We start from the raw sequence: 15,521 nt of genomic DNA on the forward strand, positions 1-15,521 counted from the left end.
GGTCTGCAAGCTAGCTATTCCCGAGCTTAGGGCACCTTGGCATGGTTCAAATGGGATGGGTCTTCCCACTGACCAGCTCCAAGACCTAAGGGCCCTGGTGCTGAGTGGACTTGCCATTTCCCTTTCTTTAGCCCAGTGAAGACTTGCAGACCACTAGTGGGACATCAGGGGACCTGGGCAAAGAAGGTGTTAGACATCTCATTGTCGATAGTAGGTCTGAGTAGGAACAGGGATAGAAGCAGAGAGTAAGAATTAGCAAATTCAAGGTACTTGATGTTTTTGTGCCTCAGTTTCATTTGTATAGTAAGAATAATACTGGGATCTACCTCATCAGGGTGTTGTGAGGTTTAAATAACTTAGTAAAGTACTTATAAAATAGTGCCTGGCATATCATAAACAATCAATAAATGTTAGTTACTATTATCATTATTTGATTATAATTATTGTATGTAAATCATAAATCATATCATGTCATTCCCTTGCTAAACCCCCTAAATGATTCCAATTGCAATTGGGATAATATTCAAATTCTACACAGTGGTCTACAAGGCTCCAGGGGATCTGATCCCTTCCTGCATGTCTATCCTCACCCTCCTCTTGTGGATATCTATATCTATATGTATATAGATATAGATACTAGACCATGACAGACAAAGGGCTCATACTTTAGTAGTTAAGAGACCAAACTCTAGATTCTGACTGCTGGGTTTGAATTCCAGGTTCATCATTTACTAGCTGTGTGACCTTGGGTGCCACTCAATCTCTCTCTGCCTCAGTTTTCTCACCTATAAGATGGAGATCGTAACAGTACCTACTTCTTCATGTTGTAGCGAGGATTAAGCAATTTAATAGAACAACTCTTGGCATACTTCAAGTGCTATATGTGTTACTTATTATTATGGTTAATAAGAACCCAAAAGAAAAGTAGGCAAAAGATGTGAACAGGCAGTTCACAAATAAAGGCAATACAAAATGACCAATAAACACGAAAATATGGTTGACCTCACTCATGATGAAAAGCAGTCATTTCTTTATTGCACAAATATTGAAGTATGTATTAAGTGCTAAAGAGGCATTGGGAATAGAATACTGAACATCTTACTCTCATGGAGTTTACATTATGGTAATTTTACGTGTGTGTGCATGTGTGTGTAATATTTAATACATCATGTGGTGATAGTGTTTTGAAGATAAATAAAGCAAGGATGGGGTGTTATTTTATATAGAGGTCAAGGAAAGACTCTGAGGTAAGGTGACATTTAAGCAGGGGTCTGAAGAAGTGAGGGAGAACGCCATGAGGATTTCCAGGAGAAGAGTTTTCAAGCAGAGAAAACAATAAGGGCAGAGGCCTGGAAGCAGGAGCCAGCCTAGCTTACTCAAGGACAGCAGCAAATCTAGTTTGTTTCAGGCAAGGTCTAAGTGACCAAGGCCAAATTGTGTAGGGCTTTAAAGGCGGGGGTGAGGACTTGGGACTTGAGTAGGAGTGAAACAGAAAGCCTGCTATCTCTTAGGAATTGTATTCAGCTACACGTAACTGGGCTCCAAATAACAAAGGCTCAAACAGGATGATGTTTCAAGTGTTACATTGATTCAAAGACAGTATTAACTGTAAGACACACCATTATTTTATGTGCCACTAAGAAAGAAAAAAATGCTGCCAAATACAATCCTAAACTGTCATTCAAAGATTTCAGAGATGCTGAAACATGAAAAGACGTACTTCTTAGAGTTGGTAAAATATGGCTTTTTTTTTTCTCATGTAAGAACAGGTCCAGAGGTAATCACTTTTTTGGTTGCAAGATGGCTACTCAGCTATAGCCATTAAATCCTTATTTCTGGGAGAAAAAAAGGAGAAATGAGAAAGGGGGGAAATGCCTTTTATTCTTCCATATTAATTTTGTAAAAGTCTCCCCCCAAAAACTCATTGTAATTTTTCTTGGCATTGCCCTGGATGTGCAGATCGACTTGCAGAAAGCAGCCTGATGACTGATATATACCGCTAAGTGGTAGGTCAGTACGTATATTACAGTCACATTTATATTTCATAAAAGGATAAATGTATAAAACATGCTTGGATTTGCATAGAAAATCCCTTAAAGGCTACTGTTAACGAGACACTGTTAACGAGCACTTATTCCAGGGGAATAGAATGGGGTGTGATTGGCAGAGGAGAGAGGGGCTTTAACTTTTCATGTTATGCTCTCTTCTGTACCTCTTTTTAAAACTACAAATATTGTATACATTACTTTTATAGTTATAAACATAAACCAGCAACCTTAAAAGTGGAGTGTGCATTACCCTGGGGGTACAGACAGAGTTTCCATGGGGTAAATAAGCACTTAGAGGTTTTCTGTTGTTGTTTTTTTGGTGAGGAAGATTGGCCCTGAGCTAACATCCATTGCCAATCTTCCTCTTTTTGCTTGAGGAAGATTGCCTCTGAGCTAACATCTGTGCCAATCTTCCTCTATTTTATGCGGGATGTGGCCACAGCATGGCTTGATGAGTGGTGCTACGTCTGTGCCTGGGATCTGAACCTGCGAACCCTGGGCCACCAAAGCGGAGCACGTGAACTTAACCACTATGCCACTGGGCCAGCCTCAGCACTTAGAGTTTTAAGGGGATCAATTTCTACAACCTCAAATTTCATATTTCGTATTTCCTCAAATTGATCTGCCAGAGAACACACTTGTGGTGGAGGAGTCAAGCTGCTTCTCTTTTTCCATCTGCCTTTTTACAATAGCCCTTTATGCACTTTACAAAAGAAAAGCATATTTTTACCCAACTTGAATCTTACCTGGGTACACTGCCCTGTGGTGTAAATCCTCAGGGCACCAGAAAAACAGTTCCAAACCCTGCTGTCAGTGGAGAAGAAACAAATTGCTCTAACAAATGAATAGGTATCAAACCCTTTAGCAACTGAGATGGCTTCCAATAAAACTGAAGGAGAACCCAACGGAGCTGTCAGCTGATAAATCATGAAAAATAATTCTCAAGATAAATCATTGTGTAATTTCCCCCTATATATCTCCAAAGGAATTCAAAGACTCAAGTGACATTGCTGAAACAAAATGTCCATTCCCATTTACTTATTTATATAAACAAGGCTTCTGTGCGCTAACATTTAACCAAACAAAAAATAGGAAGACAATTGATGCTGAATCCTGTCTCATTCTAAAAATACGCAATATTTATCCACAGATACACCCACTAACTTTTTTCCAAAAAAGACTTACTAATAAATTTTTGTCTTTATGTTTAATAATTACCTATCAAAATTTGTAATATATTTATAATGTTTTGATCCATCGGATCCTAATACAAATTGTCATAACTCAAATGAGAGTGAAATTTTAAACAACACATAGAGCTTTAGAATCACAGGAAATTTAAAAGGCACTTAAATAGCAAAATACATACATATTTTTGCTGCAGGGAAATAGGATAATCAACAAAATCATTTCAAGTGCAAAAATATAAATTATTGGGATAAAATTCTGTTAGAAGAATAGAATGGAATTAAGAACTCAGGGAGAAAAGGGAAAATGTACAATTTCCAACCATCAAAGAGGAGCTCAGTTATGAATTTTTAAAACTGATGATGGTGGCTCTCAAATCACTCAAGGATTTAGGTTTCACCAGTTTTATGTAAAATCATGACATAACAGTTTTGTTTGTGAATATTAATATTTGTCAGAAATCACATTATTTTTTCAGCTGACATTTCTGATGCAAAATTTTAGATGTCAACCTAAAAATGTGTGAAGGAGCACAACGTTAAAACATATTTTTAGAGAGTATTTTGATATAAACCAATAGTTTTATATAAACATATAAAACAAACATAAAAAGTGTCATATACTCTTTTGCCACCTTGTGGTCAGAGCTGTATTCAACCCTAGGAGCCACAACTGCGATGAGGAGGGGTCTCTCCTTAGGTCAGTCCCTCCTGCTAGACTTCAGTGGGGTCTTTGTGAGGCAGAGATGGTGACATTTGCCCAGGACTGAATCCAGACCCATACAAGCACAAGCATCAAAAGGATTATGCTGACACTCCCCCACACGTGATTCAGAGCAAAAGCAACATGCAATCAGGAAATGAATGGAAGGAAGTACAACAAAATTCTGACTTTTCCCATGAGGACTACTTTAAAAAAAATCAAATGTCAAACTGTTTCCGAGATTTTTTTCTTGATTCTTTTGTTTTTGGTGCCTCTTCTCTGCTGGTGACCTAGACACTTCCTTAGTCTGCCTTCTGGGGAATCCAGCCTTGATTCTGGCCCTGGAGCAGGTTTGTTTGGTTCAGTGCTGTGTCCACAGCTCCTAGTACAACTCCTGGCACTGGGTTGGAGCTGAATCTACTCATTTGTTGAGTGAATGATGGCAGAGCCCCCCACTTCTAGAACATGCTGGACCTGTGAGCTTCTGCAGGAAGTTGATCAGTAAGGCAGTCAGGTCGCCATGCTTAGTCTTCAGTCATAGACTGTCCCAGGTATACAGAGATCTTTAGGTCTCTTTGATGTCTGTTATTCTGTGGAGGTGGGATGAGAGTACCTCCCATTCCCTGGTCCCACTCCATGACCTCAGTCATTTGCAGCAGCAGCAGCAGGAGCAAGATTCCTTCACTGAATGCACTAGTTGCAGTTCCTCTGGTTGCAAGGCACAAAGGGCAGGCGTTGACTGGAAGGATGCTGAGGTGCTTCAAGGAATTGAAGTGAGAGTTGGCTTAGGAAGGGGAGGCACCAGGGCAGCTCTGGGAACCTCAGCTGTATGGGAATCAGACATCCTATTCTCCCTAAGGGCTCCTGATTCCTGACAACCAACTCCTGCTGCTAACCCCAGGAGGCCTAGTCACCCCCCTCCCTGGAGGGAAGGGTCAGGTCGAGGGGTGATGTCAGCTGCTAACCAAGGAGAACTCTGCTAGGGTAAAATCAGGCAGCAAAGCCCCACAAGCCGGGCAGTAGGTACTGGGCCAAGGCCAGCCATCCCCAGGACTCGGGGACCAGACTCTTCCTAGAACACACTCCCTCATCCTCGAGCACTGGCTGGCCTCTACTTCTGAGCCAGGTCCTGAAGCCTGCCCTGGGCAGCACTCCCTCCCGGGGACCGGCACTTGGGGCTGCTTCCCGACATGCCCCAGTGTGCCCAAGACCCGAGCCACTTGTTCTGGGCTCCCTCCTCTTGGGCTCCGTGGTGCGGCTGCCCACTGCCAGCAGCTCTCAGCACAGGGGCTTCCAGAGGTCCTCAGACCCATGCCTGCCCGTTCCCTCCACTGGCAGCCCCATGACCGAAGCTGCTTCCCTCCCAGTCCCACCTGCTGCCCGACCCGGGCCTCTGCTAGGGCTTCAGGGGCTTGAGGCGGTGTCCTGTAGTTCAGGCCCTTCTCTGGGCCATAGGGGAGGTGCCAGCTGTAGGCATGGCCTTGTAGTGCCTTGTCCCTCCCGCTGCCCCCGAGTTCTCAGCGTCTGCTGGGCCAGAAGGCTGGCTGCCAAATCCTCAACCCACCCGTGGCCTTGGGAGCCCGAGCAGGAGGCGAGGAGCAGGCACAGACTGTGCAGAGCACCAATAAGATGGGCAAAGGGACGTGACTCTTTAGGCCCAGTGGCCTTGGGAGCTCTGCCCCTCCGGATCTGGGGTCCAGGCCTGACCCAGAATGGAGCTGGGACTTCATCCTTATCTGGCAGAGCAGAAGCTGGGGTGGGAGGGGAGCCTGGGACACGGCTGGGGGCAGGCTCAGCCACAGAGATGATGGCCTATCACAGCTTCTGACTGCTCTCCTCAGGACCCACCCTCTGAGGGGACATTTCACAGCCCCAGAGACACTTCTGGACTAGGCTACCCCTCCGTCCGCAGCCCCACAGCGCTGGGGAAGCCGCACAGACGAAGGGAAGGACGAGGAGAGGGGAGGAGACGATGAAGGGGGTCAGAGCAGCGATTGGAGCCGAGAACTGGAAGCGCCTTAAAGAGACTGCGCGGTCCCCGCCCCCCTTCCCGCCAGCCTCAATGAATTAGAGCTGTGTTTCCCAAACTTGCCTGATCATAAGAATCCTTTCGGGCCCTAGTTAAAGATACAGGTTCCGGAGCGCCTCCCTTCGAGATTCTGATTCAGTAGGTCTGCGGGTGGAGCCGAGGAATCTGTAATTTTAACACGCTCCCCACGTGATTCTCGTGAACAAGCAAGTTTGGGAAATATTGAATTAAAGGAAACGGGGCCTGGCTGCAGAAGCGGCCTCCGCTAGGGGGCTACGGCGGGAGGATTCCCGGGGGCGTCGCCTGCTTCCGCCGCCGCCTCCTTCAGTGAAAGTCCCTTTTGGGTCCAGCTGCCACAGCCACCGCGCTCCCTCAGGCCGGGCGGGGGACACCCCAGGTCTGCGTGGCCCCCGCGCCGCCACGCCCAGTGGCCGCCCGAGCCCTGCGAGCAGGGGGAGGAGCCGCCGCCAGTGGAGGCGGAGGAGGTAGAGGAGGCGGAGACGGCGGAGACGGCGGAGAAGGCGGAGAGGAAGGTGGAGGCGGAGGCGAAGGTGGAGGGGAAGGTGGAGGCGGTGGGGAAGGTGGACGCCGCCGAGAAGGTGGAGGCGGCGGGGAAGGTGGACGCCGCCGGGAAGGTGGAGACGGCGGAGGGTCCGGGCCGCCGGGTTGAGCTCAAGCTGGAGCCCGAACCCGAGCCGGTACGGGAGGCGGAGCAGGAGCCGAAGGGGGAGCCGAAGCAGGAGCTGGAGGATGAGAACCCAGCGCGGAGCGGCGGTGGCGGCAGCAGCGACGAGGTTCCTCCCCCTACCCTTCCCTCCGACCCCCCGCGGCCCCCCGATCCCTCTCCGCGGCGCAGTCGTGCCCCCCGCCGCCGACCCCGGCCGCGGCCACAGACCCGGCTCCGTACCCCGCCGCAGCCTAGGCCACGGCCCCCGCCCCGGCCCCGGCCCCGGCGCGGCCCTGGGGGCGGATGCCTGGATGTGGATTTCACTGTGGGTCCACCAGGCTGTTCCCACGTGAACAGCTTTAAGGTGGGAGAGAACTGGAGGCAGGAACTGCGGGTGATCTACCAGTGCTTCGTGTGGTGTGGAACCCCAGAGACCAGGAAAAGCAAGGCAAAGTCGTGCATCTGCCATGTGTGTGGCACCCATTTGAACAGACTCCACTCTTGCCTTTCCTGTGTCTTCTTTGGCTGCTTCACAGAGAAACACATTCATGAGCACGCTGAGACAAAACAACACAACTTAGCCGTAGACCTTTATTATGGAGGTATATACTGCTTTATGTGTAAGGATTATGTATATGACAAAGACATTGAGCAAATTGCCAAAGAAGAGCAAGGGGAAGCTTTGAAATTACAAGCCTCCACCTCAACTGAGGTTTCTCACCAGCAGTGTTCAATGCCAGGCCTCGGTGAGAAATATCCAACCTGGGAGACAACCAAACCCGAGTTAGAACTGCTGGGACACAACCCGAGAAGAAGGAGAATCACCTCCAGCTTTACCATCGGTTTAAGAGGACTAATCAATCTTGGCAACACGTGCTTTATGAACTGCATCGTCCAGGCCCTTACCCATACTCCGATACTGAGAGATTTCTTCCTCTCTGACAGGCACAGATGTGAAATGCCAAGTCCCGAGTTGTGTCTGGTCTGTGAGATGTCTTCGCTTTTTCGAGAGTTGTATTCTGGAAACCCATCTCCTCACGTTCCCTATAAATTACTGCACCTGGTGTGGATCCATGCGCGTCATTTAGCAGGGTACAGGCAGCAGGACGCCCATGAGTTCCTCATTGCAGCGTTAGATGTCCTGCACAGGCACTGCAAAGGTGATGATGCCGGGAAGGCGGCCAACAATCCCAACCACTGTAACTGCATCATAGACCAAATCTTCACGGGTGGCATGCAGTCTGATGTCACCTGTCAAGCCTGCCATGGTGTCTCCACCACGATAGACCCGTGCTGGGACATCAGTTTGGACTTGCCTGGCTCTTGCACCTCCTTCTGGCCCATGAGCCCAGGGAGGGAGAGCAGTGTGAATGGGGAAAGCCACATACCAGGAATTACCACCCTCACGGACTGTTTGCGAAGGTTTACGAGGCCAGAGCACTTAGGAAGCAGTGCCAAAATCAAATGTGGTAGTTGCCAAAGCTACCAGGAATCCACCAAACAGCTCACAATGAATAAATTACCTGTTGTTGCCTGTTTTCATTTCAAACGGTTTGAACACTCTGCCAAACAGAGGCGCAAGATCACTACATACATATCTTTTCCTCTGGAGCTGGATATGACACCGTTTATGGCCTCGAGTAAAGAGAGCAGGATGAATGGACAGTTGCAGCTGCCAACCAATAGTGGAAACGACGAGAATAAGTATTCCTTGTTTGCTGTGGTTAATCACCAAGGAACCTTGGAGAGTGGCCACTACACCAGCTTCATCCGGCACCACAAGGACCAGTGGTTCAAGTGTGATGATGCTGTCATCACCAAGGCCAGTATTAAGGACGTCCTGGACAGTGAAGGGTATTTACTGTTCTATCACAAACAGGTCCTGGAACATGAGTCAGAAAAAGTGAAAGAAATGAATACGCAAGCCTATTGAAGTGACACACAGACCTACCTGTAATGGAAGATGACGACACCCATACTACAACTGGCATCGAGATTTTAAAGGACCTACTTGCATGGCCCATGGGCCTGACAGAGTAAGAATTGAACAGTACCCAGTGTCTAACAGGTCCTGATTGGAAGAGAAGTAGAAGGGGTGGGAGAAGAGGCTCTAGTCTAAGCAGTCCCTTAAAGGAAAATTAAATGGCAGGAATGCTCTGAGTGGGCGAGGCAGGAGCAGGGAAATCCTGACACTGGTACATATCCTATATTCCTCCAAAAGATTGTGTGGGAAAGTGTGGGGTGGGAGGGGGGGTGTGGGGGGGGTGTGTGCCCTTGTAACCGTAAAACATCTTTCTCCATGGGTGTTTCAGCTTCAACTGACCAATCACATAACAGTTACATGTTTTGGGGGGAAAAAGAAAAGTTTATAAAAATGTAGCCCATTACATATATGGGTATGAAAGCGGAAAAGTGGAGGAGGCAGGGATATCTCATTGACAAACACCTTTGCCAGTTTCTTTGTATTCGTGATTTTTTGTGCTATTAAATGCAGTATTAAAAAAAGAAAAGCCCACGTGGGCTAGTGAAAGGAGAAGACAGAAGGGGGCTTGTATAAGGGGAGCAACTGCTCCAAAAGTAGAGAAGACAAGAAATACTGTAAGATAAGCAACCAGCACAGACAGGCCTCAGCTAAGAGTATAGCGTGTGAGTGTTAAAAAAAAAAAAAAGCTGTATGATATACTTGAGCAAATCAATGAACCTCTTTGCGATTGTTTTCTCATCTGTACAATGCAGATAATTCCTACCTTAAAGGGTTATTGTTAAAGATTAAATGATATAAAATGTGTCGAAGTATAAAGTAAAAGGCTTGGAACTTTGTAGGGGCTCAGTAAACGTTTGTTGGATCTGAAACTTCTTTGAACCAGGACCAGAGTGCATTAGAGGTGAGGTCAGTCCCACCTGAGACCCATGGACAGAAGGGACACACATTGTGTCACATGCAGTCACACACACTCTTACAACTCCTTCCCAACGCTGTCTCCTCGGAGCCCCAGGGCACTGGACTCCACTATTGTCCCTGTGTACAGGGCATCACAGTCGGTGCCACACGAGGGTGGGGGGTAGAACCACACTTGTCCCCAAAAGTCATTATTCTGTCCATTTGGAAGACAATCATGTTGTTTTCGTGACTCAGCACCCCACTGATGGGACTCAGGGCCAGGAGGCTGCCAGGCTTCCACATGAGAGTGTTGGTGGTCTTTGCCTTCCAAAAGCATTATAGGCATAGCTGCTACATTCACATGAAGGCATAGATCAGTTGAAACACTGTTTTCCGAAGCTCACTGGCTCACCAGCTCAGGGATAGGGATGGGGTGGCATGTTGGCCTCTCCCCTGAGTCTCACAGAGGGCAGAGCAGCCTGCAGAGAGCTAAGCCGAAACAGATGGGATGCCTCCAGGATGGGGTAAGCACTGGTGGTTCCTTCTTTTCCCCTCAGCATCAGATACAAAAATACCTATAACCTAGAAAATCCAGAGGTGGGGTTGGGGGGTGCTGATTGTATATCAGCCCCATGGGGCTTGGATCCATTGGCTCTGGTCAAAGGCTGGGCTCCCCCAGGGCTTCCCAAGTCTGCTTCATGGTCAACTCATTTGGAAATAGACATTTATTTATGTGGTTGTGGGTTCATCCCCAGCTAGCTCATAGGCTTTTTGGGACAGGGGTTGTGTCTCCTCTGAGGGACATCCTCAGCCCCTAGCACAGTTCCTGGCACAAAGTAAGTAGATATGCAAAACATTTATTAGATGGATGAATGAACCAGTACACCTTACTTTCGTAACCAAATTTTCACCAACACCCAGGGCCGATAACCCTTAGGAGAGAATGTAAAAAGTGTTATTTTTGATATCTTGTATGATGGAGGAGGTCAAGAGGTGAATGGCTTCAGATGCCACTTTGCAACTTCATGCGGGGCATCTGACTACTTTTTGGGATGTGTCTGGTAGCCCTGCCCGGGAAGACAGCCATCAACCCTCATCCCTGCCTCAGTCAGGCATGTGCCACCAGATTCTGACTGCTTGCACAGAAACCGCCTTTTACATTTTTTAAACATTTTTATTTGGAAATAATTTTAAACTTACGGGAAAGTTGCAAAACTAAAAATAGTATAAAGGACATCTGGATACCCTTTACCAGATTCACCTTTTGCTGACATTTTACCCCATTTGCTTTATCGTTTGCATGTATGCACTCTCTCATAAGTGTGTGTGTGTGTGTGTATTTGAACCATATGAGGGCAAAGTTTACATACATACATCATGGCCCTTCGTGTCTGAGTACTTCGGCGTGCATTTCCTAAGAATAGGCATATCCTCTACATCGTGGTATAGTTAACAGCCTCTGTAAATTTAACATTGATGATCTAGTCTACCATTTGTACTCCAGTTGTGTCTGTTGACCCGCTAACGTCCTTCACAGCATTTTCCCTCTCCATCACAGGATCTAGTCTAGGGCGAGGGATTGCTGTTAGTGTTGTGTCTCTTTAGCCTCCATTAATATGGAATATTTCCACAACCTTTCTTTTTGGTCTTGTATGGCATTAGCATTTTTTAATAGAATGTACCTCATTTTGGGTTTGTCTGATACAGAAACTGTCTTTTAAATACCCTGCACTCAGGACTAGTTCTAAGAAATATGAATGGCGCGAGACTGCTGAAGCTGACCTCCCTGTCTGCACTGGTGGAAGGCACAGACCACCAGAGGGAGCAGCTGTGCCTGGCACTTCCTGATTGAAGCACGCACCTTCTCTGGAAAACACCATTGTCCCTCAGCAACAGGGGAGCCATTCAAGCCCAGCCCTATGCCCCTATCCATCACCAACCCCCATATTGAGCCATGGAATGTAACAGCAGCCAGGGCCTGCTTTCAGATCTCACCACCGTGGGACCCGGGGCATCACGTATTCAGCAGGTATGTATTACCTTGAGCTCACATGGAGATTCAGGCCTGTTTGAGCATGTCTGGCACATGGGTGGGCACCTCCACGGTTGGGGCCTTTAGGGGGATCAGGAAGTAACACCCTTGGCACCTTTATCAACATTCCCATGGTGGGCACAGCAGCAGTTGAGGGGGCAGGGAAGGGGCGCGTACTTTTTAAGCAGCTTCATGGGCAGAGGACACAAAGATGGGGCCCAGAATAAGTAAGAAAGAACGTGAGAGATACCAAAAACAGATTGGTTTGTGACCTGCTGGGAACTTTCAGACACAATCGGACTATTTTACCTGAGGACTGGAATTCCTGTGTAAGTACATGTGGGCATGAGATGGTGAAATTTAAGTTAATTCTTTAACTAAGATTCCATCTCACCCTGTAAGGCCAGGGCGACTCAGTTCACATGTAGATTTATAGTCTAGGTCCAGAAGGGCACAGGTTAAAGATGGGTGCTCACAACTGGGGGCCTTATCTACCCTAAGAGCTCAGAATGAGGGGCCAAACAATGGGGTACTTCCTTTTCACCCATTACACGTGCTTCCCATGTGTTTCTTGGCCTAACCTGGTTGAAAATCTGGAACTCTACCACTTCCCATTTCCTGGAGTAGCCAGATGCTGAAACTTATTCTGGCCCACAGTTCACATAGGTAACTGCCTCACTTCTTCCCCATCCACAGGGAATCCTGATCAGGGATGCCATCAACCAAGAGGTCTTTTCCAATCAAGAAACAGAGTGGCCCCCATTGAACTCATATTGTCATAATGCAGCAGACCTGGTGCCAGGAACCTGTGTTTGCACCAAATATGTTTTCACACCCAGCAGTGAAGGCCCAGGTCCTCTGAGAATATGAAGCACAGCGCCCACAGCAGTGTCATTACACACTGACCTTCCCCTGCAGGTGACCTGATACCATTTTTAAGCTCTTGTGTTGAAGTATATCAAATATACAGGAAAATGCATATATCATAAGGGTACAACTTAATTTCTAGAAAATGAACATATCACTGTAAACGACAGATCAAGAAATAGAACATTACCCATAAGTTAGGCCCCCCTCCTGCTTCCTTCCAGTCAATAACCCCAAAGGCTAATCCTTATCCTGACTTCTTTCACTGTAGATTAGGGTCGCTTTTTTTATGCTTTCTATAAATGGAATTTTCAATATGTATACTTTTGCATCTGGCTTCTTTTGCTCAATATTATTTTATGAGCTTCAGATCTGAAGTATTTTTGTCAAAAAATCATGAGTGTCATTATTTCTGTTTAATGAACTAAAAGTCAGAATCCCTGCTCTTCCCAGTGATTTCTGACATATTGAACCAGTTCACAGGGACCCAGGCCATTGCAAAGTTGGACCGCGAGAGTGTTTATAATCTCACTCAGGTACAAGAAAATGGTGGATGAAAAACAGCCTTCCAGATAAGTTTGGGATAATTTAAGTACCCAGAAATGTTCATCTTGGCCCCTATTCTGTCCAATAATATTGGACTGTGGCCCTGTTCCAATAGCTCCCGAATGGGAAACTCTATTCTAGTAAGTTCTCAAACTTTAATGCGCATCAGAATCACCTGGAGGGCTTGTTAACACACAGACTGCTGGGCCCCACCCCCAGAATTTCTTATTTCAGTAGATCTGGGATGGGGGCTTGGAAATTTGTATTTTTAACACATTCCCAGGTGACGTTCATGCTTCTGGTTCTGGGACCACACTTTGAGAACCACTGATCTATTCAACTTGTCTTCACACTGTGGAGCAAGGGGGAGGGTATGTTGGTGAAGCTCGGGAACTCTCAACCCCACTTCAACCAGAGCAGTTCCCCTCTTATTTTATATTTTGGGGTTCCAAGTAATATTTGAAGAAAGGGCTCTGCTACTAAAATCTTTAAAGGTTGGAAATCACGATGCTAAGGAATTTTAGACCACCAGGGAGTGATGTATTTAAACTACATGGCTAGTATATCTGGAAAATAATCCAACATGCTACAGAGACCTGGTCTCAAATGTACCTTTAACCTAGATGGTCCTGAGGGGACTTAAGTTCCTTGGAACTTAAAGAAGTATGTGTTTATGATGATGGAAGTGATAAGGAAAAATGCTTAATTATAAATAAGGTGAAACATCACACGTACAAAGTATGTTTTTTTCTGGCAATATAGCACACTAAGATGACACGAATAGCTCCTGCCCGACTACAAACACATATTAACACTAGATAAACTATAACAAAAATTTAAATTTATATCTGAACTTAAAAAAACAAAAAGTAAAATCTCCAGAGAAGCAAAAAGAAAAAGCCAGTCTAGTAATTGTAGACAGACACTGCATTAACCCCTTGTGGTATTGGTTCCAGATATCGGGACCGAGGGGCTGTGGGCTTAGAGCTGGGAATCTGATGCCCATGCAGTTACTGGCAGCACAGCCTCAAGTCCACCAGAGGCAGAGAAACTGCAACTGAAACCTCTGGAAAAAGCCTTTAGTAGCTTCTCTGTCCTTTACAAGGGGTTTTGGAAAGTAAGCAGTGAAAAGTCATGCTCTCTCTGGAGCCACTAGAAGAAATAAAATCCCCAGGCCTATGTCATATGTGGATGCGGGGTCTAAATTTTCCCTACTGTGTATTATGGGAACCGCATACTGAAAATTTATAATAAAAATTAGAGCAGAACCTTTGAAATCTCTAGAACTTCAGCAAAAGCAAATGCATTTTTACAATTCAGGGCACATGGAACCCCACAGAAAAAGAATATCTGCTGAAGATGTGCTCAGAAACAAACAATAAAAATATAGTACTTGCAGAGAAATGATACAACATGAAGGAGGTATCAGTTGCCACAAGGAGAACTAGTACCCCCATGAAGTACTCATGAGAAGAACTACTACTCTTTTTGAGAATGAAATGAGGACATTCAGAAAAAACAAACCTAAGAAAGTTTAGTAATAACAGACTCTTACTAAAATAACTACTGAAAGATATACTTCAGGAGGAAGGAAATTGAAATCAGAGAAAAGGGGTGAATAGGAGGCAAAGAGCAGTGAGCAAAAATTGGTAAACATGGGGGAAATCCTTAAGTATATAAAACAATAATAATGTTGAGTAACATGGAGGTATGAAAACAAGCTGGCCCGAAAAACATGAGCACAAAAACATGTAAGACAACAGGGAACTATTAGTAGGTAAAGCATTCTAAGGTTCTTGTATTCTTTGGGAAGAGGGTAGGGATATTGCCTGAATTTAGACCTTGTTAAATCAAGTATGAATCTTTAAGCATTTAAGAATACGGACTTCTAGTTTCTGGCAATGGCAGGCTTGGTTATTTGATTCATCTTTCTTTATTGAAGTAATGAAATATGCTGGATAAAATCTTTCAAAACCACTTTAAAAGCAATGAAGAGCTGAGAGGACAGAGGGAAACTTCCAGGCCAATTTTTGGATGAAAGCTTGTAACCAGACAGGTAAGCAGAATATTGGTGCACCAAAGCCGATTTGCTCTGAGGGCATTTGCCTACATTGCATACCTGAGCTTTGACTCAGTGACCACACAGGGCGAGAAGGAGAGAAGTCAAGGCTCAGGGCAAGACCAATGTAGGAATTTAATAGGGGACCCTCTACACATCAGGCAGAGACCCCAAAAGGCTACACCAGCAGCATAAGGGCAAACCAGAATGAAGCCTGTCCCTTTTCCCAACAATCTCAGAGAACTGTACAGAAAGCTGCCTTGGCACTAAGCAGAGTGCTCCTGCTAAAAATAAAGGGTAAAACAAAGTGGGGGGGGGGGTAAAAAAAATCCATCCCTGAGAAAATGAGGCCACACTCCAGTACTCAAACAGATTTGCATCCCTGTCACCCATTGCCTGAATCAGCCAGGGAACTTGAAGCTACAAACTTGATTTTAGGTGGCTCCCAGACAGGTAGTATGCCCCAGTGCTTGGTAGAAGCAAATACAAAGGCTCTGGAGGA

General features: G+C 46.0%; 1 protein-coding gene across 1 annotated transcript; it reads left to right on the top strand.

Annotated features, from left to right (window-relative positions):
• The first annotated feature begins 6,423 nt into the window (after positions 1-6,423).
• Positions 6,424-9,482, top strand: USP27X (ubiquitin specific peptidase 27 X-linked). The gene is given in 1 exon segment (NM_001433620.1): positions 6,424-9,482. A coding segment is annotated over 1 exon segment (1,317 nt). The 5' UTR covers positions 6,424-7,250; the 3' UTR covers positions 8,568-9,482.
• The last annotated feature ends 6,039 nt before the right edge of the window (positions 9,483-15,521 follow it).

Source organism: Equus caballus, chromosome X (assembly GCF_041296265.1).
Source record: "Equus caballus isolate H_3958 breed thoroughbred chromosome X, TB-T2T, whole genome shotgun sequence".
NCBI classification, from domain to species: Eukaryota; Metazoa; Chordata; class Mammalia; order Perissodactyla; family Equidae; genus Equus; species Equus caballus.